Consider the following 19156-nt stretch of genomic DNA (forward strand, 5'->3'; position numbering starts at 1 on the left):
AACTAAGAAGATCGTAACAGTTGAAACAAAAATTAAAAAAATGCAAAAATTGCTCTAAGAGGACATTCAATCTTCGGATCAGACGACAATTTTCTCGCATCAACAACCAAAAATTCGTCTTTTTCTTGATGATTAACAACAAACGTTAGATCGTTCACCAATTGCTTTGAAACGGGTGTTCTTGTCATCTCATGGACGCGCATCTAGACCGAGAAATAATAAATTCACCTACCGATACAGTTGGTGCTACTGTTACTCAGAAATCAAGTTATATAGAAAACATAGTAGAAAAAGCAGTGTTAGATGATTCGAAACAATTATTCGCGTATGATGGTAAACATGATAGTGTGGGGTTGAGGGATCAACAAAGGACAAATAGAATACTGCTAGAAGTGTGTCCTTTTTTGTTTTCTAGTGGGAAAGAGCAAACCAAAGAACGAAATGAAAACGAAGAGAACGCTCTCAAAGTTCATCCAAAGTTTAAGAACATGTATGGAAATTTGACAAAATATATTCAAAAGAAAATTAACCATAATTGTCGCGAAGATGATATTGTTCAATCTATCAAATCAATGATAGATAGCTTGATGTGGCAACATGAAGAAGTAGTTGACTTTTTCAATGATCAAAATGAATGGCTTAAGAGAAACACATTATACAACGAAAAGGTTGATCAGCGTGAAGAGAATGCCACTCCAGCATTGCATACCTCAAATAGAGAGTTAATTTGGGAACAGATAAAGGCAGAATTGTTCGAAATACTGCTTGGAATTTTAGGTGATGCTAGTATCACCATGTACGAATTCAGACATGCTCTTAGAACTGCGTTATATCAACTCCAACTTAAAGAGAGAGAGTACAGAAGAATTCCAAAAGAATTACTTGAAATGCTAATCGATCAATTCATTCCCAACGCACAAAGTGGAAGATCTTTGGTTCAATTTATTATCTCAGAGCTTAAACGTTTGAAAAGAGAAACTGAGACCATTTCTTCGAAATTTGTTAACGAGAACATTGATAAGAACGAACAAATTCAGCCTCAAAATGCGTCTAAAAGAGCAATCAGAGTGATATCCATGACTATCATGAAACTTCTTGAAAGAAGGCTAATTCCAATACCAACAATTGAAATGTTGGACGACAAAACCTCTATGGTGTTACATCAAAAAAATCGCACCAAATACAGAGGCGTTGTTGACTTCTCAAAGAAGGTCTATGTTAATTATTTAACCAATAAGAGGAACCTTGAAATATCAAAGAAAGATTTATATATAACTCTGTCAGATAATCATTCCGATTTATCCAATTCTACATATTGGAGCAATAGCTCGTATCAGAATAGGGTCGGTAGTAGTGGAGCACGGATTGCTTCATCCTCTGTATCAAGAGAGATTGAAAACTGGATGAATCAATATCGAGATATTATTGGACCATTACATGTCAAAATTCCACTCTATAGACATCCAACAAATAAGATCAAAGAATTGGAGAAATATATTAAGGAAAAGGAAAATGAGCTGAGAAGCCGATTTCGGTTTATTGAAAAGTTAGAACATGTGTGGAATTCATCAGATTCAAAAATACAAACAGTCATCAGTCAACACGTCTCTAAATCGCTTCTAAAGAAACTACAATATTACCAAGCTAAGAAAAAGAAGTCTATTGTGGAAAAACTGATTGCGCAACAGTTTATGGGATCTGATCGACAAGAAGAAGCGTATATTCTGCCTCACAATCTAACAAAAGAGTACACAAAATTGTTAGATGACCGTATCAAAGTGTATCTAACAAAAATTGATATTGATAACAATGCTTCGAACAGAGAAAAGTTTGAAGAACTTATAGGGGAACATAAGATGGTCACATTTCCAGATTTTTTACACAAAATTGGCTCCATTACCAACAACGATATTTCTCGGTTTTTATTTGAACAATCTACAGAATATCGACAAATGGAGCAAATTCAAATTAGGTCATATCAATTTCTAAAAGCTTTTAGAGAAGAAATTGGAGAAATGTCGTTGCTCGAGTTTCAAACATTGATTGCCTCAGATGGTCCTTTACACAACCTTCCACTTGTTCAAAGTCTGCTCAAAAAAGCAAATGATTACATTGACAATCACGAGTCATTCAAACATATTTCTCCATACTTGAACAAAGCTGACAAGGATTTAGAGGCAGCGTCTTTGCTTTTTGAGTGGATATTTCAAGGCCACACTGAAGAATCTATTCTTAAGAAACTCATTCATGACCAAAAAGATGTGACAAATCCATCGTTAATTTCAATAATTGTTAACGAGATCAGTAACTTTATACTGCTCTCAACAGTTCCAGTCAATACCAAGCAACAGGTTGCATTGTACATTCCCTACAAAATGAGTGAGAGGTTAGAGTTGGTAAGAGATTATTGTGTGACAAGCATTTTGAAGAATGAAACAAACCATGCACCATATGAAGGCTATAATTTTATACTTAACTATCTCCATTCTCTTGAACAAACTTTAGAATACGAATCTCATTATTCTGACCCGTCTCTCGTTACACATGTCTCGGAAAGTGAAAATTTGAGTTCTTATTTTGAAAAAACAAGGACAGATGTTGTACGAAAGGCTGCTCATCATTATATCAACAAGTTTATTTGTAAGACTGATGAAGAAAGGAGCTTGTTTGCTCAACTAGTTGAGAAATACGACAACAACAACATACTTTCCAATACCAACCAAAGAATAGACGACACAAAAGGATTCCTAAGGGAAAAAGGCATTCTTCAAGATCATACAAAATACGATGAAGAAATTGAATCAGAACTTCAAAAGTACGAAAATTATCAATCCAAATTTACTCAAGAAGAAGAACAATATATTCTACTTAGAGAGATGGAGCTGGAAACCAGAGCAAAGTCCTTATCGCCTTTGTTGCCGAACTATGAATACTATGTTACTCAACAAAGAAGACGGCAATTATTTGAATAGACCTTGTTGAAATTAACAGAATTTAATATACACGATTAATTGGTATTAAAGTAATTCGATGCATACTCAGTATAATCTCGATTGTTGTTGTCTGCACTCTTAATAGAACCAGCTTTCAATAGAAATTGCATGTCCAACTCTTCCGCTTCTTTCTCCATCATTTCCCTCAGCTTCTCCTCGTTAACAGTGATTCCCAGAGGTCTCAACGATTGGGTCTTATGCTGTTGGGAAGGAGAAGAGCTGGTTTTTGGGGGAGTTGATTGAAGTTGAGAGCTTGTCTTTGGGCTTGTGTAAACAATTCCTGCATCTGATACAATGGCTTCAGTGCTGTTTTCTTGCTTCTCTTCTTCATCATCTGGGTCTTCTTTGGTTTCAATGGTATCGTTGTCATCGTTTTCTAAGCTATCTCTAAACATCAACTCCTCAATTGTCATGAGATTGTCAAGCAAATTTTCTCGTTCCTCCTCAAGTTCCCTGTTGGATTTGTCATCTCGATCTTGATCGTCGCTTCTCGTTCCATCTTCTTTAACTAAATCTTGTTTGTCAATCTTTTCCCTTGGTTCATTTCTTGCCAAGCAGTGAGCTCTATTTCTTACAATTCCATCTATATCACGATCTTTCTTTTCTCTTAATTTTTCAAACCTTTGCTCAACGAATTCTCTTTGGAGATTTTCATCCACAAATTCAGCCTGATTTAAAAGTCGTCCTACTGCTCTGTAGAAGAATAAAAAGGTTGTTAAAATGTCCATGAGGTCGGTGACCATGTCCTCTTGAACTAATTCGTCCAACGCTTTTCCAATATAAAGCTCAAGGACATCAAAGCAGGAATTGATTATCTCAATGTCAGACTCAACGCTCATGTCGTTCAAAAGAGAATATATTTCCCTGCACAAATGAATAACATCTCCTTTAGAAACAGGGCTCTCAATTTCCTCGATTGATTTTTCTGCTGCCAACTTATTGACTAATTCTTCTACGTTCGCGTTCATTAATGTCATCAACTCATTGACACTTCTGTTATCATCAAATTCCGAATAAACACTCTCTAGATCGTCGTTACCAGCGTCTGAGCTAGTTCCAACCCTTAAAGAAGTTGTTACCGACACCGCATCTCCTGAAGTTATATTTCCTTTGGAGCAGCTGGTATTTCCTTCTCTTCCACAAAAACTAATGTTCTTCTTTGGTGATTTCAACCTTTCAATTTCACATTCTTCTCTTTTTCTAATCTGTGATAGAAAATCTAAACACTCCATTCGGGCTGAGTTACTGGAAATAAATTTCATCTCTTTGAGTACAACAAGTAAGAACTCCAAGTTGTCAGCATAAATTCTCTTTAAAATTTCTAACTCGTCCTGGATAAGCCTTTCTGTCTCTCCGTATTCATCAAGATTGGAACCATCGTGGGATTGTTTTACTGTTTTGATTGGAGTTTTCTTTTTGTTGGGAGTGGATTTGCTGTGCTCAATAGAGAGGATCTCTTCATCCTCTTCAAGCTGTTTCAGCAGCCGGTCAGCATTTCTTAACTCTTGTTGAAGTTGTTGAGTGGTTTTTCGGTCTTGTTGCGATGAATCGGTGAGTCTCATCATTTCCCTCTTTAATTCATTGAGATTAAACTGAATTAGTCCAATTTCAGACTCCATCCTCGTTAACTGGCTTTCCCTAATGGCTGCCAACGAACTTTCTCTCAAAGTCTCAATATCGTTCCTATCAGACCTAGATCTATTCGATAACGAGTGGTGTGCGGGATTGAATTTGGCTCTTTTTGTGTACGAATATTCTTCATCACCCGCTATGGAGGAGGTTTTGTATGCTATCGGTATGTACTCACTGAACGAAAACTCGGAATTACAACCCTCTTTTTCTTCATCATACATTCCTGAAGGAGTGCTTGTTCTACTCGATAGAGTTGGGATCGAGGACATTCTGCCATTAGCACCCAGTGCTTTTCTTGAATACATGGTTTGAGGTCAGGGAGAAATTTTTTTTTAAGGAGTGAAGTTGTATGGAGGTGTTGACCATTTCTTGATTGTGCCAAGGAAGCGTATTTATTGAGTTCCACATTGAACGCTTTGTCCACGACGACCTTCATATTCGTCGTCACTGTCATATTGATTCCTGCTGTCGCCATTGTTCTGAGAGAGGTCAGCTTCAGTTAAAAACACTTCTTCGACGTTATCGGAAGACTCATCCATAACGTCAGCCTTATTGGTTTTCATTGGTAAAATCTTGGAAAGCTCTTGATGGAGTTTTTCAGGAATTTGATCTGGGAATTCAACTTCAAATTCAATGTAGAGATTACCCTTCTGGAAAGGAGACTTGTGAATTGGGAAGCCTTCTTTGGAAATTTGCATGACCATTCCTGGTTTGATAACTTGACTTTTCTTCGATCGGACTACAAGAGTTCTTCCGTCCAAGTGTTTCACAGAAAATTCTACGCCTGTTAAGGCTTCCAACAAGTTGATCTTCTTCTTCATATGCAAATTGTTTCCCTGTCTTGTTAAAAATGGGTGAGGTTTTTGTTGAACAATAAATACAATATCTCCAGGAAGGACATCAGGTCTCTCATCAGCCTCTCCTTCAAAAACGATTTGTTGTTGTTCTTTCATACCAGGGTCAATATGGACCTCCAAAACTTTGACATCATTGGTAACTTTGTTTCCTTGACATTCCTTACAAATGAATTTCTTGTCAATACTCTTTCCGGTACCATCACAAACTTCACAAGGTGTAACATATTGTTGAACAAAACCAGGTCCCATACTCTTGGTAACGACCTTTTTTCCCTTTCCTTGACATGATTTACAAGTGATAACAGCATCATCCTTTGTGGCACCAGTTCCTTTACAGTGTGTACAAATACGGGTTCTTGTAACTCTAATTTTTCTAGTGGCTCCATTATACAAATCTTCGAGTGATACTTGAATTTCATGAGCAATTGTTTTACCCTTCTTTGGTCCGGTTTGTCGTCGTCCACCACCACCAAAGAATCCTCCAAATCCTTCATCAGCACCGAAGATATGGCTAAAGATGTCGGCAGCATCGTGGAAACCACCACCTGCACCGCCTTTCAAGCCTTCTTCTCCGTACTGATCATAAATTTTTCTCTTTTGGTCATCAGTTAGTACTTCATATGCGTGAGCAATATCTTTGAACTTTTCTTCATATTCTTGTTTTTTATCTTCTGGTGCTCTGTCAGGGTGATATTTCAATGCAAGTTTCTTATAGGCTGAACGGATTTCTTGTGTAGAGGCTGTTTTAGTAACACCCAAAATTTCATAATAGTCTGCCATTGTTATTCGGAAGTTGGAAAAGACGTTATTCGTTGGGATGTGTTGTCTTTTTTTTTCGTCGTCTATTTTTTCGAAGTAAAAGGCGCAAGCTTGGAAGCCAGGAATTTTGTGTTTTGTAATGGCTACAACAGTTCCGGCTTTCCGCAAGGAGGATAACGAGCAGCTTCTCTCTCGAAGAAAACATGTTCAACCATTTCACGGATAACGTGAATGTGTAGGTCTTGTTGAACATGGCTATCGATTGATTGGATCTGTTTGTTCTGGTCTTGCCTCCGCTCGTCTCGGAATTGTGGAATTTAAATTCCGTACTGAAATGTATGGATGATTAGAATCTCCATGCTTCGTTTTTAATGAGGTTTACTACCAGCATTTCATGAGGAGGGGTTGTGGTTTAAGGAACGGAAACAGCCTTCTCTGTTGATCGTTTGTTTCGGAATATGAAAACGCGCTTGCGAAATTGATTGAAGCAAAATGTTGAAGAAAAAAATTCTCAGCACACTCATTCATCATGTCATCGGTATGTAGAAGTTCCGCACATGGTGTGAGGATGACCCTATCGTTGTTGTTTTTCTTCTTGTTTTAATTGAAAAAATTAATCATCATCAATTAAAAACAATTATTAAAATGTCGGAATTTGCAATCATGTACACTCAACAATCTAAACAAACAGAAAATCCGTAAATTAATCCCATTGTTCGACAGAGTTCTCATTAAGAGAATTAAAGTTCCAGAAGCCACTCAAATTCAAGGTATTTATGTTCCAGAGACTGCTAAAACAAAGCAAAATCCAGAGGGTCAAGTTGTAGCTGTCGGAGACAAGGCTTCCTTGAAGGTTGGTGATAAAGTTTTACTTCCAGAATATGAAGGAGGAAAGGTCAAGTTCGATGGTGAACAATACGATATGTATAGAGAAGACGAAATTCTCTGCAAGATTTCCGAGCAATAAATAATTTTTGATTGCGTTCAAACTTGTGTCACTATTTGTGTCAGGGAATTATTGGCAGCCTTACTACTTTTCCGATTTGACTTTTGGCAAATTGCTTTCATGAGAGGTGTGATGATTGCTTTGCTCTTTAGTTGGCTCGTTCTGTTGGATAGACGCTCCAGCCTTGCTCAATTCGAATAGATAGCCCAATTTTGTATGGTACACAAATTCTATAGTTTTGAGAGTTTCATGATACACAAATTGAGTTTTCTCGAATGGTTTTGATTGACCCTTTCCCAAACCTATCGATAGGTCTTTAGTTTTGGTCATGGACTCCTTAATTTTAACTTGAGTGTTTGTTATTGAGTTAGCTGTGGTAGTTGTTTCATAGGTCGTTTTTCTCACTTCGACTCTAAATATTGAGACAGAGATTGTTCCTAAACGATCGAGTACCTCTTTAGTGACAATATCATCTTCATCTTCAGCAATATCATTCTTTTTCACAAGGATACATGTCGATTCTTTCGATTGTTTATCAATTAATCTCTTGATGATCCTTTCTTCGTTTTTCATCACTGTCACTGTCATGAACGAATAATGTTTACCATCCAGCGAAAATTTCAATCCCAAATCCACCCCACAACGATTTTTAACAATAAATCCAACTCGAATACTATTTATATTTGGTTTATCTAAATCATCCATGTGACAAATTATTTTGTTGAATGATGGTGTGGATTGTGTTTGTAGTTCGGTGCATTGAATTTTCTTCCAATTTTTTTCATCACTCTCATCGGAAGTGTCATTGATCAATCGTGTGACTATATAAAATTCAAATCCATCGAGAAGTGATGAAGTGCTACTTGATGATGACACAGTTCGGGTGTGTTTTTTCTCTGGTTCCGAGAACGATGTTTCATCTTCATGAGAATTTCGTTTCATTTTTTTTGTCACGTTGGGTTTGAGGGAGTTCCAGCAATCATTCTCTTCTTTCTCTCAGAAGTAATTTATGAAACCTCGTGAGTCTTTGGTAAGTATTATTACATGTGTGTAGATGTTGAACATTCACAATGAGTGATATCTTATATTTATTTACATTGATTATTCACATGTGTTGACTTTGCCTTAACAATTTCACTGATCATACTATTTACAGAATAAGAACTTGGAGGAAGATTTAAACGTTTTGCCAATTCCACAAAGGCACCATTTAGATGATCAACTTCAGTCAAGGTTCCATTTCTGACATCATGATACATGCTGCAAGTATTGGTTTTTGTTTTCTCAATTACTTGCATCACCTTTGAAAATATACACTCTTCAAAAGATTTCTCTTTCAATTCTTGACATGTTACACCAAGAGAATGAATTGCGCCAGGAATTAGCTTGAGAATATCTAATTGTTCTCGAATTAATTGCTTCATCACTTGTTGTAGGTGAGAATTGTGGCTAAGACCTCCGTTTTCAATTTGAAAAAGTGAAGCCACAGGATTAACGGTCGAGTTGACAATAAGTTTCATCCAATCCACGTAAACTTCTTCTCCATTGATCAGAGTTGGAGAGAGGTGAGAAGCGACATGAAATTGTGAATTGTCGCTAAATAATTTTCCTAATTCTGTTCCTGATAGAATTTTAGGTAAGCTAATGGAAATGGTTGGTGACACCGATTGCTCCAAAATAATCTTGTTAGGAGAGTCCTTCTTGTCATGTTCTTCTATTCTTCGTTTCACTCCACTATATACAAAAATTGGAGGAATAACTTTGGGAACATCAATGATGTGATTAACGAATGCCTTTCTAATGACATCACTGTTATTGAATCCATTCTGAACAGTCACCACGTTTCGAATGTGTTTAAGGTTGGGAAAGTTTTCATGAAATTCTGAATCGCTTCCAAAGTAGAATGAGTTTTCACAGCAACAATTAAGAGATCAATCTCATTGTTCCACTCGTGTTGAAGCTGATCTAAAGTTAAATATCGAACCGTACTCGATGCGATAAGTGTGCTCGGAGAGTGTTCATTTTCCTTGACCGTTCGCTCCACAAGCACATTCGAGGTTGTAAGTGTGCAATTCGTACGACCATTTACCATACGAATTTGGTTTTCTTCACAGTGTTGTAAGCACGTGGCAATTAAGGATCCAACAGAACCACTTCCTAATACTACCACTCTCCTTGTTCCCATCGAGAAGGTTGGTTGAGGCATGGTATTGATCTCATCTTTCTTCTTTAGAATGGGATGAGGATAAACTGGATTCTTTTCTCGAAGCTCTTTTGCCTCTTTTTCAATGTATTCAGAAACATATTTGTAGACATCTTCCTTAATCACAAATGTGTGAGATTTTTCTGGGAATTCTTGAACAGTCACATCTCGAACGTATTGTTCACATGCATTGATCAACGTGGGATTCAAGTCCAAATACTTTTTACAAAATTTTGGAGTAAATTTGCTGTACAATCCTAAAATATCATGATACACCAAGACTTGTCCTGAACACAATCCACTTCCAATTCCAATCACAGGAATTCCAAGCTCTTTTGTAATTAAAGAAGCTAATTTTTGAGGAACACATTCTAACACGATCAAGCTTGCTCCTGCCTCTTTCACAGCAAGAGCATCCTTCCAGACTTGAATTGCTTCATCACAGCTCTTTGAGCCAACGACTCGAAATCCACCCAATTGATTTGAAGATTGAGGTGTTAATCCAACGTGTCCCACTACTACAATTCCTGCATCTACAATTGCCTTAATTTTTGATGCCACTCGTTGTCCACCCTCTTTAAATTGTTTTGAAAAATATTAACACAATTCAAGAAAATAGTTGACATACCTAATTTTACAGCATGCATTTCTGCTTCCTTAATAAATCTTACTGCATTATGGACTGCACTTTCATCGGTGGTGTAAGATCCAAATGGCATGTCTCCAATTAAAAAGGAATACTTGGACCCTCTCTTAACTGCTTTTGCATGATGAATCATTTCATCCATTGTGACACTTGTTGTATTGGAATGTCCCAAAGCAGTCATGGACAATGAGTCTCCAACTAAAATCATGTCACAATTAGTTTGGTCAATAACACTTGCTGAAGGATAGTCTGTGGCAGTAAGCATGGTCAGTGGAATTTTGTTTTCATACTTGTATTTAATGCAATTCAATGTGACAGGAATTAATTCCGTTCTTAACATGGTTTGTTCTGGTACTTCTGAAGTCTTTCCATTAGAATGAGATGGATGTACAGAATACTCTCTTCTTCCTTCCCTCACAATGTCCATAATCCAAGCAATGTTCCCTTTTTTAGATATTGTCACCATATTTCCTTTTTGAAATTGGCTGGTCTCGTTCACACAAGAATGAGAAGCAAATCTGGACCTCAAAGAGATGATGACTCTTCGGGTAGTGACACCTTTCAAGAGAGGAGATGGTTTCATTTTTTTCAGTGTTGTTTGTGAAGTGAGGTTTGCCATTCCATTCGCACAAATCCTTTAATACTCCTCCTCCTCTTCCGTGCATGTACCACACGTGCAGTGTCTACTACTTCAATGTGGTACTATTGGAATTTTACCTAGTTTCGGAGAGATGACACTAACTGCCAAAAGGTACTTGGAACATGAAGTGCAATCATCCGTTTCCATTGCCAACTATTTTCCATATTCAATGGATTGTTGCAGAATGGTCCCACGTGGGTTGCAGGCAGAACGATAAAACCTGTTGTCCATGCACAACGCATGGTGTCAGCATACTGAAACTTGGCTGAGAATTGAGAAATACGGAGAATTTTTTTTGAGCTTTCATATCCGCTCCGAAACACCCTTAAACCTTCAATTGAATCGTACACAGCGAAGAGTTCCGATTTCTCAAGTAAGGAGCCAGATGATAATTTGACCTCAGCTGATGCTGTAAGAGAGGAATCCATATAATTTATTACAAAAAAATATAACACAACAATGAAAAGCACTCAAATGCTTGTCGCAAAAAGTTTATCGGAATTCAATGTGATGAGAAAACAGTTATTGGGTTCGGGAGGTAACAAGTTGATTGGATTTGTACCAACCATGGGAAATTTACATGATGGGCACTTGGAGTTGATGAAGACTGCCAAACGTCATTCCGATATTGGTAAGCATGCTACTTGATGTAATTAAAATATATTTCATATTGAAAATGATGATCAGTTGTGACATCCATTTTTGTAAATCCAGCACAATTTGCTGCTCATGAAGATTTTGACAAGTATCCCCGAACTCTTGAAAATGATTTAAATAAGATGAAAGAAATTGGTGTTGACTTGGTTCTTGCTCCACAAAATATTACTGAAATTTATCCAAAAGAATACATGACACGAGTGTTTATGAGTAAGATTTCAACACAAACTGCAGCAGAAACACATCCCTTAAGAAATACTCAGGGTGGTGGTACTAGTTTGAATCAAGAATCGAAAATATTTGTCAATTGGTTGGAAGATCAACCAGAAGCACAATGTCGTCCTGGATTTTTTGATGGTGTCTCGACTATTCTTGTTAAATTGTTTAATATTGTGAGACCACAAGTGGTTGTGTTTGGTCAAAAAGATGCTGTTCAATGTATGGTAGTGAAACAACTTGTGAGAGATTTAAATTATGTGGATATTGAGAAGGTAATTATTGGTGAAACATGTCGTGAAAAGGATGGCTTGGCAATGTCCTCAAGAAATCAATATTTATCCTCCATAGATCGTACATTTATTGCTCCAATTTTAAATCAAACACTTCGAAGAGCAGAAGAAGAATTATCAAAATTAACAAATTCTGTGAGTCCTCTCACCAACCAAATACTTCAAAAATGGTTAGAAGATTCATATGAATATTTAGAGCAATTATTTAACAAGAATTTGAAAGAACATTATTCTGGTCAAGATCTTTCATCAATGGCCTCGTCAAAGTATTGCATTGATTATTTGAGCATTTGTGATTGGGAGAATGGTCACGTTTACGGTACAATCTCAACCAATAAGGAATACAGCGTTCCAAACTTCAAGATTGAAAGTGCCGATCAAAACAGAGAGTTATGTCTTTCAGGAACGATTAGAGTGGGAGGCACACGATTGCTTGACAACCTTATCATTAAAAGAATTGCAATACAGAATTAAATAGTATTCATGGTATTTAATTTAGAAGTTACAATGAGGACATTGCTCACTGACATCGATGGATTTTACAAACAGTTGTGCCAGTATATCTTTAAGGTCCTTCTTTTCCTGATCTGAAATAAAGTGCCCAACATGTTTGTAAATCTTCCTAGCTGTTATTGTTTTAGCCTCTTCTAACCAATCATACGATCTCTTCGCAATCAAGCTATAATTTACAACAATGTCATCATCTCCATGTAAAATATAGAATGGTGTTTGTGCGTTTTGCCTTAACACCATGTCAGTGGCAGTATTGAATTTTGATCTCATTGGAACAAATCCTGATACGCTAATTATACCTCCCAATGTTTGAGAGGATCGACTTGCCACCAAAATACTCATGGCAGCTCCCTGCGAGAAACCTCCAATGACAATTCTATGGGACTTAAACTTCTGCATCTGAGCGGAAATAATTTCGTCGATCAGGGTTTTCGATTCCATCATGCCTTCCGTATCTTCTTGAACGTTTGCAATCCGATTTTGAGATTTTATGTCAAACCATGCGTTCGTTTCTCTTCCTCTGTACAACGTAATTGCTCTTTTTGGAGCAGTGGGAATTATTGCAACGGTGTTGGAAGGAAGTATCGATTTTAAGATTCCGATAAAACCATCATGACTGTCCCCTAAACCGTGAAGCCAAATTAGCACGGAATCAACTTCCGGCGAAGGAGGGGAAAGAACAGCACAATCCAACTTTCCAATTTTCTGCCTCTCTAGTATGTGCTCTCCTTTCAATGTCGCTAACGACAGTAAAATTAAGGTAAGGATTAGGACCAATGTTAAGGAATATCTCCCTTGAATCATTGTTCTTTGAGAGTCCGTTGAGGGTTATTTTTTCAAAATAAAAATTCCTTAAAAACCACAAAGCAGTAAGGCTTTCATTGTACTCGTTCCGATGAAAAGGATCATCTTGTATTTGAACACGTGTTCCGATATGGTTATTATTGTCTTTTAATTGCCGTAGAGATTTACAAGGACGCCTTTAGTAAAAGAAATGATGCTTAATATACGGACCAGAGGAAGTGGAAGACTGATATGGTTGATACAGATTGGGTTGTGGTGGGCTTGATTTTCCTGGGCTATGGTGGTTGTGGCTCTCAAAGATCATAGAAAGAGCTTGTGAGTTGGATGTTGCAGAAAAGAGATAGCCTAACGGCTCGAAAGCAAAGTCATGTTCACTGTTTCTAAACTCAAAATGATTCACAAACACAACTCTATCATTGATTCTGACATACATTTTGGCTTTGATGTGATGCAAGTTGCAATAATCAAGAGGAATAGCTGGTAATCGGAATGTGATTCGGTCGGATGCAACTGAAACGATTAAACCTGGATGGATGACAACATGTTCGGGCTCACAAGCAACAAATACAACTGATATTCTGTCCTGTGGATCAAATCCTTCAGAACTGTGGTTGAAAATGGTTGCAAGAGGGCATGTTTGAAACTCACAAAAAGACAGGTCGCATTTGAATAATGTGCTCTTTTGTGTGAGGCCAGAAAGAGGTGTTGGTGTAGAAGGAGAGTTGTCAAAAGAATTAGAAGTGTATCTTTGTGTTACATATTCACGAGAGGCTTGCTTCGTAGTGGTTAAAGGGCTTGTGGAGTAAGTGCTGGAATGGAATGACGTTTTTGCAAAGCAGTTAGATTCAGATTGGTATAAGAGAGGTTTCATGAAGAAAGGGCTATCGATTTGGTTGAAGCTTGTGCTTCGTCTCTTCTCATGAGATGGAATGTTTATGAGTAAAGGAGAGGCTGTTTGAAATGAGGGCGATCCTGAGGAAGAGTAGGGAGAGGATGAAGAGCTTTGTGGATATTGTCCAGAGGATTGACTCAATACAGGAGAGGGTTGGTCAGAAGAGTACTGAATGGATCTTCTTTGACAACTGACAACGACCGTGTCTGACTGATTGTCATCACTTTGATTACTGCCCTCTTGAATGAAGAACTTGCTCACATACACACAAGTGGCAAACACAACGGATGTCTTCATACACTTCTTGTGGCCAAAGCTCAATATAAAACATCCCACTCCTTCAACCTCAATCAGGAAGGTAATATATTTCGAGATGTGCCTGGCTGTCTTCTTTGCAATTTTGCTAACCACCAGCTTTAAATTTTGATTGTAAACAAATGGTTGTGGTGATTTCACTTCCACATCAAATATTCCTTTCTGTACGAAGCACTCCTCGTCATGAGTCTCATTCTGGATGTTGAAATATTTTGTTGGAGATTCGCCTTGTTGTGTGAGCACAAATGACGATCCAATGAGTCTCATTCTCAACATGTTGTCATTTTCGTCTTTAATAGTTAAATGAGTGTTGCTCCTTAGATTGGAGCTGCCTCGCATGTTGAGAGAAAATGGTTGGTGTTGAGAGAAGATCTTGAAGTCAAGTGAGAGGTGGTCATTAGTGAATTGAGTGGCATCGTTAGAAATAATGTGAAAATTGTTTGCTTCATAATTGTCCAATGGGTGGTTTTCAACACCACAATCATAGTTTGACATTTTTGGAATTGTCAAAAATTTAGAATTATGCGTACTTTTGCTTTGTTGGGTTCCCATGTGTAGTGGTAAGAAGGAAGCTATTGAAATAATTGTTTGTTTTGAAAAACACGGAAGGTGGAAGTGATATCTCGTAACACAGTAGAGTGTGAACCGATTGTTTTGGAACGTGTTAAATTTTCGGAAGGCAAACGATGACAGATAGTGCTAAAATCGACCACTCAGGCTCTGAGATACGCAGAATGAAAGCGATCAATTATTATTGTTTTTTAAACTGTTGTAATTGTGCCTTGCCTGTGGTCGTCTAGAGCGTGGCCTTTTCAATCGGTTATCCTGCCACAACAAGCTGTGTGAGATTGTCAAACATTTATTTTTCAAAAACGTGCTGGTTATCTTTCTGGAAACCCTGAAAATCTACGAACTATTATTTGGCAAGACTTTGCGAATTGAGGAAAGAAAATTGGTTTAACACCAAATAAAGAGTTACATATTGGAAAATATTTCCTGTATAGATTTAGCGATGTCGAATTATTGTGCTGACATGGAAAACGTGAAATGCATTGAATATTGAAGACATGTCACTGATTGGGGGCTTTAATATTTTACAATGATCTTTGCGAGTATTTAACTGACAAAAACGTCACTGTGAAATTTAGTGAAGAAAGAAACACAATTACGTTGTGAGAAATTTCGCAAAAATCCCAACAACAATTGATATTACTCTCCTTGAAAGATTCTTGGGCCAACAATTGATATTACTCTCCTTGAAAGATTTAATGAATGTGAACTTATTGGTTGAGCTAAAACCATGAAAACAACAATTCAACAGTAAATAATAACAATACTCTGGTTGTATCGAAACAATTTCATAAAAAATGAGCATCAATTCAGAAGAGTCATCATCACCTCGATTAAATTCGAGCATGGAGCGAAACAATGCTTCCGTCTTACCTGCAAGTCCGGAGAAGCTTTTAAAACAAACACGAGGAGATCAACCACTTGGTCCGGATGATAAAAGCATATTGTTGGGGTTAGAAAGAAGTATTTATGAAACAAGACTTAACGCTCCTAAAGTATTCAATTTTATTGTTTTCAATATTGCACTTGGAGCTGCATACATGGGTGGAGTGTTGAGAAAACGAAGAGTTCCTCCACAACACGCAAAGGCTACAATGTTAACTCTGACCACATCGTTTCTAGGAGTATTTTGTTATTTGAGAAATTTATCTTCTAATTTTGCAACAAAAATTGCTTTAGACCCAAGAGTGGATCATTTAACTAGCGATGGTATTCAGAGATGGGAGGAAGCAAAAAAGAAGTTATTGAAACAACAAGGAGAATAATTTGATTTATTTCGATTTAATTCTCTTGACAACGTGGAACGTTTGAATTTGTTGATATTTTCAGTGAAGGCGGAATTTTAGGTATGTAAGAACTTCATGTGCATGTCGATACATAGGTAATATTGAACTTTACTTCTTTCTGAGCTCTTCTAGCTTGGAGTCTCGTCTTCTAATGATATCTTTGGAAGGCTTCCAACTAGTTTCACTTAACAAAGAGTCCCATTTCTCAGTTAATTCCCTCTCTGTTATGTTCTTATTCCATAATAGTGTTTGAAATTCAATGTCTTGCCAAGGCGGAAGATCACAACTACAAGCACACTTTGTTTTTTCTGAACTACTCTTCTCAGGATGACTCACTTCTTGATCAATTAAGTTGGCATCGATATCAAGCGTGTTGCAGCACAAGGGATTCATGTTGCCACTCTTTTCCAACTTGTCCAAAAAACGCATGCCAGTAAGATACTCAACTTCTTTCAGAGAGACTGAATATTTGGTTAAATGATCGAGCTTATCAATTGGTCTATTGGGTACAATAAATGCTTGAGCATAATATTGAGGTGATACTGCGTCTTGTTCGTTTGCTGTCTCTGTTTGTCTTTTCTCGGCAATAATTATTCTAAATAAGTGAGTTGGAACTGCTACATGGTTGTTACCAATGATCAAGTGTTTCACTTCCCCTTTTGGACCTTTGGGTGGTTTTCCTGTGGCATCTGGCTCTATCTTGTTTTGTTGCTCATACAGTGTTGGCATAAAGACAGGTCCTGCAATGACATGCACCGCATGAAAGCGGTCAGCTAGTGATCTTGTAAATCTTTCCATTCTCAACCAATAATTAGCATTGTTGTCAAAGTCTTGAGGAACAATGTTATTAGCTAAAAGATGTGTTTCATTCTGGTTCGTTAATCAGCGGCTTGAAAAGAGTATGGATGTTTGAGCTTCAACTTACCATTGCCACTTGATCAAATCTTGTTAAATCACCACAGTTCACTAAATGACCTCTAGAATAGTTACTTCCAAAGTAATCAGTATTATCAGGATTAAAGCTTGATAATTGTTCAAAAATTGGGCTTTTCATAAACTTGGAGAATTTTCTATCTGATTTCTCAACATAATTCTCTTCGAATCTTGGTATCGACCAGCACACATACAGTGGAATTTTTAAGTTGCTATCTGTCACAGATAAAAAACGGGAAAATACGTTAAGTCGACCTACATGTGTTGGTAAGCCGAACTCATTAAATGTTTTAAAGAGTTCAAAGGTTTGATCTTGTTCCTTGGTAGGCTCTTCAACATGAATATTAAATTTTGGCCAACGATGATCATCTCTTTGTTCCTCTAAATAATGATAAATTTTTTCAGTCAATGACACTTCTCGTTTGGAGGATTCATTCTGTTGTGGTGATGATGGTTGTTGTTGAACGTGTGAATTAATTTCTGGTTGAGTATTGACAGGTCCGATCAGAATATGTGAAGGACGAGAATTATCTTGTAGTAAATGCTTCATTCTTGATGGATCATGTGTGGTACCTCGTATGTATTGCGAGCCAATCCAAACACCAACAGCAACTGAAGTGGCATGAGCCAACACTCGTTTCAAGAACATTTTTTTTCAATCTCAATTACCACGACCTTGTGATCACATGTGATTGGTCGAAACATTCTACTACTCAAAGAATGTGGTTCAGAAAATATATGGTGAATGGTTAACACCCGCCAGATCATGTTCATCAAAATTCCCTCATCTGTAAAAAGCCTTAACAAAAAAATGAGTCCGCAAGAGGAAATTACTACGCCTCCACAAACTACAACTAGTAACACCAACATCACAGACGCGCCAGCGAGTACTACGGCGGTGGAATCAAAATATATATTATCTAATAGTGCAGACATGGAAGAAAAAAAGGAAGAACCTCTGCCAATACATCACAACATTGAATTGCAGGTAGCTTTTTCATCACTTGAATTATCGACCCTCAAACCTGAGGATGTCTCGGAAATCAAGACAAAACCTTCAAATTTGAATGAAACAGGTTTCAAAGAAAAGAAGAAATGCAAATCTCCCGTTAATGTAAAAGAGGCCATAATGATCCTTTCATGGCTGGCTGCAATTGCATTCTGCATTTGGTATATATACTTCTCTGCCATGAACTTTCACGAAGCACAAAACTCTCCCACAACCTCTCTTTCATTACATGAAACGATACCTCTCCAATTTCCATCTGTTACAGTTTGTAATTGGAATGCTGTTGATCCTAGTTGTGATTATTGTAATATCACGTTGCTGCAAGCCACTACTCCCAACAACATTCTTGGAATAATTGAAACTGTGGAGCTTCCACACGAATATTTTGAACTCGAGCAAAACGGTCAATACTTTAAGTGCTATGGATTCAATTATAACCAAAACAAACCACTGGTTGCCAATTACACAGGATATGGTGGTTCCATAAGCTTGTTCTTTAAAGCTCCTCCTGTTCCAGACGACCGTGATGCCAGATTCGGGCTTCAAGTAACTTTTCATGAAATCGGAACGATTCCAAACGTGTTTAGTGAAACGAATTTCGCAACCTCAGGAGTAGACAACTTTTATACCTTAACGAAATTTGTAACAAAGAGATTGAAACCAAGAGCAGAAAATCCGAGTGGTATTGAGCTACGATGGGACTCAAAGCTGTCAACAGTGCAGCTCACCCAAAACGACCCATCTGTAGTGGTTATATCATTTTCGTATGACTCTCTGAATGAAAATCAAATTACTGAAATACTTACAAGTTCGTTGGAAGGCTTGTTTGGAGAAATTGCGGGAATTGTTGGAATTTTTATGGGAATTGATGTCTTAAAAGTGCTGAGAGGAGTTCTGGAAATTCCATACGCAGTTCATGCTAAATCTTTGAGGGCCATTTGGGAAAACTTCAATTAATGTTGTTCTTGAATTTAATGAACAAATATTCTTGA

General features: G+C 37.4%; 12 protein-coding genes across 12 annotated transcripts; 5 read left to right on the top strand and 7 right to left on the bottom strand.

The window, feature by feature from the left end:
• Positions 1 to 191: 191 nt before the first annotated feature.
• C9374_003805 (uncharacterized protein) lies at positions 192 to 2972 on the top strand (the record flags this gene model as incomplete). The annotated part of the gene is made up of 1 exon (XM_044693374.1): positions 192 to 2972. One exon carries the CDS (start codon positions 192 to 194, stop codon positions 2970 to 2972), a length of 2781 nt encoding a protein of 926 aa, XP_044555935.1.
• Positions 2973 to 3007: 35 nt separating this feature from the next.
• On the bottom strand, positions 3008 to 4930 carry C9374_003806 (uncharacterized protein; the record flags this gene model as incomplete). Its single annotated transcript, XM_044693375.1, has 1 exon — positions 3008 to 4930. One exon carries the CDS (start codon positions 4928 to 4930, stop codon positions 3008 to 3010), a length of 1923 nt encoding a protein of 640 aa, XP_044555936.1.
• An 87-nt stretch (positions 4931 to 5017) lies between these two features.
• On the bottom strand, positions 5018 to 6262 carry C9374_003807 (uncharacterized protein; the record flags this gene model as incomplete). Its single annotated transcript, XM_044693376.1, has 1 exon — positions 5018 to 6262. One exon carries the CDS (start codon positions 6260 to 6262, stop codon positions 5018 to 5020), a length of 1245 nt encoding a protein of 414 aa, XP_044555937.1.
• A 508-nt stretch (positions 6263 to 6770) lies between these two features.
• Positions 6771 to 7208, top strand: C9374_003808 (uncharacterized protein; the record flags this gene model as incomplete). Its single annotated transcript, XM_044693377.1, has 2 exons — positions 6771 to 6779; positions 6933 to 7208. 2 exons carry the CDS (start codon positions 6771 to 6773, stop codon positions 7206 to 7208), a joined length of 285 nt encoding a protein of 94 aa, XP_044555938.1.
• Positions 7209 to 7271: 63 nt separating this feature from the next.
• On the bottom strand, positions 7272 to 8129 carry C9374_003809 (uncharacterized protein; the record flags this gene model as incomplete). Its single annotated transcript, XM_044693378.1, has 1 exon — positions 7272 to 8129. The coding sequence occupies one exon, from the start codon at positions 8127 to 8129 to the stop codon at positions 7272 to 7274; it is 858 nt and encodes a 285-aa protein (XP_044555939.1).
• Positions 8130 to 8275: 146 nt separating this feature from the next.
• Positions 8276 to 10619, bottom strand: C9374_003810 (uncharacterized protein; the record flags this gene model as incomplete). The annotated part of the gene is made up of 3 exons (XM_044693380.1): positions 8276 to 8921; positions 9026 to 9965; positions 10019 to 10619. The coding sequence occupies 3 exons, from the start codon at positions 10617 to 10619 to the stop codon at positions 8276 to 8278; spliced, it is 2187 nt and encodes a 728-aa protein (XP_044555940.1).
• A 516-nt stretch (positions 10620 to 11135) lies between these two features.
• C9374_003811 (uncharacterized protein) lies at positions 11136 to 12316 on the top strand (the record flags this gene model as incomplete). The annotated part of the gene is made up of 2 exons (XM_044693381.1): positions 11136 to 11307; positions 11364 to 12316. The coding sequence occupies 2 exons, from the start codon at positions 11136 to 11138 to the stop codon at positions 12314 to 12316; spliced, it is 1125 nt and encodes a 374-aa protein (XP_044555941.1).
• A 21-nt stretch (positions 12317 to 12337) lies between these two features.
• On the bottom strand, positions 12338 to 13159 carry C9374_003812 (uncharacterized protein; the record flags this gene model as incomplete). Its single annotated transcript, XM_044693382.1, has 1 exon — positions 12338 to 13159. The coding sequence occupies one exon, from the start codon at positions 13157 to 13159 to the stop codon at positions 12338 to 12340; it is 822 nt and encodes a 273-aa protein (XP_044555942.1).
• Positions 13160 to 13337: 178 nt separating this feature from the next.
• C9374_003813 (uncharacterized protein) lies at positions 13338 to 14861 on the bottom strand (the record flags this gene model as incomplete). Its single annotated transcript, XM_044693383.1, has 1 exon — positions 13338 to 14861. The coding sequence occupies one exon, from the start codon at positions 14859 to 14861 to the stop codon at positions 13338 to 13340; it is 1524 nt and encodes a 507-aa protein (XP_044555943.1).
• An 872-nt stretch (positions 14862 to 15733) lies between these two features.
• Positions 15734 to 16201, top strand: C9374_003814 (uncharacterized protein; the record flags this gene model as incomplete). Its single annotated transcript, XM_044693384.1, has 1 exon — positions 15734 to 16201. The coding sequence occupies one exon, from the start codon at positions 15734 to 15736 to the stop codon at positions 16199 to 16201; it is 468 nt and encodes a 155-aa protein (XP_044555944.1).
• A 129-nt stretch (positions 16202 to 16330) lies between these two features.
• Positions 16331 to 17804, bottom strand: C9374_003815 (uncharacterized protein; the record flags this gene model as incomplete). Its single annotated transcript, XM_044693385.1, has 2 exons — positions 16331 to 17092; positions 17148 to 17804. The coding sequence occupies 2 exons, from the start codon at positions 17802 to 17804 to the stop codon at positions 16331 to 16333; spliced, it is 1419 nt and encodes a 472-aa protein (XP_044555945.1).
• A 162-nt stretch (positions 17805 to 17966) lies between these two features.
• C9374_003816 (uncharacterized protein) lies at positions 17967 to 19121 on the top strand (the record flags this gene model as incomplete). Its single annotated transcript, XM_044693386.1, has 1 exon — positions 17967 to 19121. The coding sequence occupies one exon, from the start codon at positions 17967 to 17969 to the stop codon at positions 19119 to 19121; it is 1155 nt and encodes a 384-aa protein (XP_044555946.1).
• Positions 19122 to 19156: the final 35 nt, after the last annotated feature.

The sequence above is a fragment of the Naegleria lovaniensis genome (genome assembly GCF_003324165.1).
Source record: "Naegleria lovaniensis strain ATCC 30569 chromosome Unknown tig001, whole genome shotgun sequence".
NCBI lineage: Eukaryota > Heterolobosea > Eutetramitea > Acrasida > Naegleriidae > Naegleria > Naegleria lovaniensis.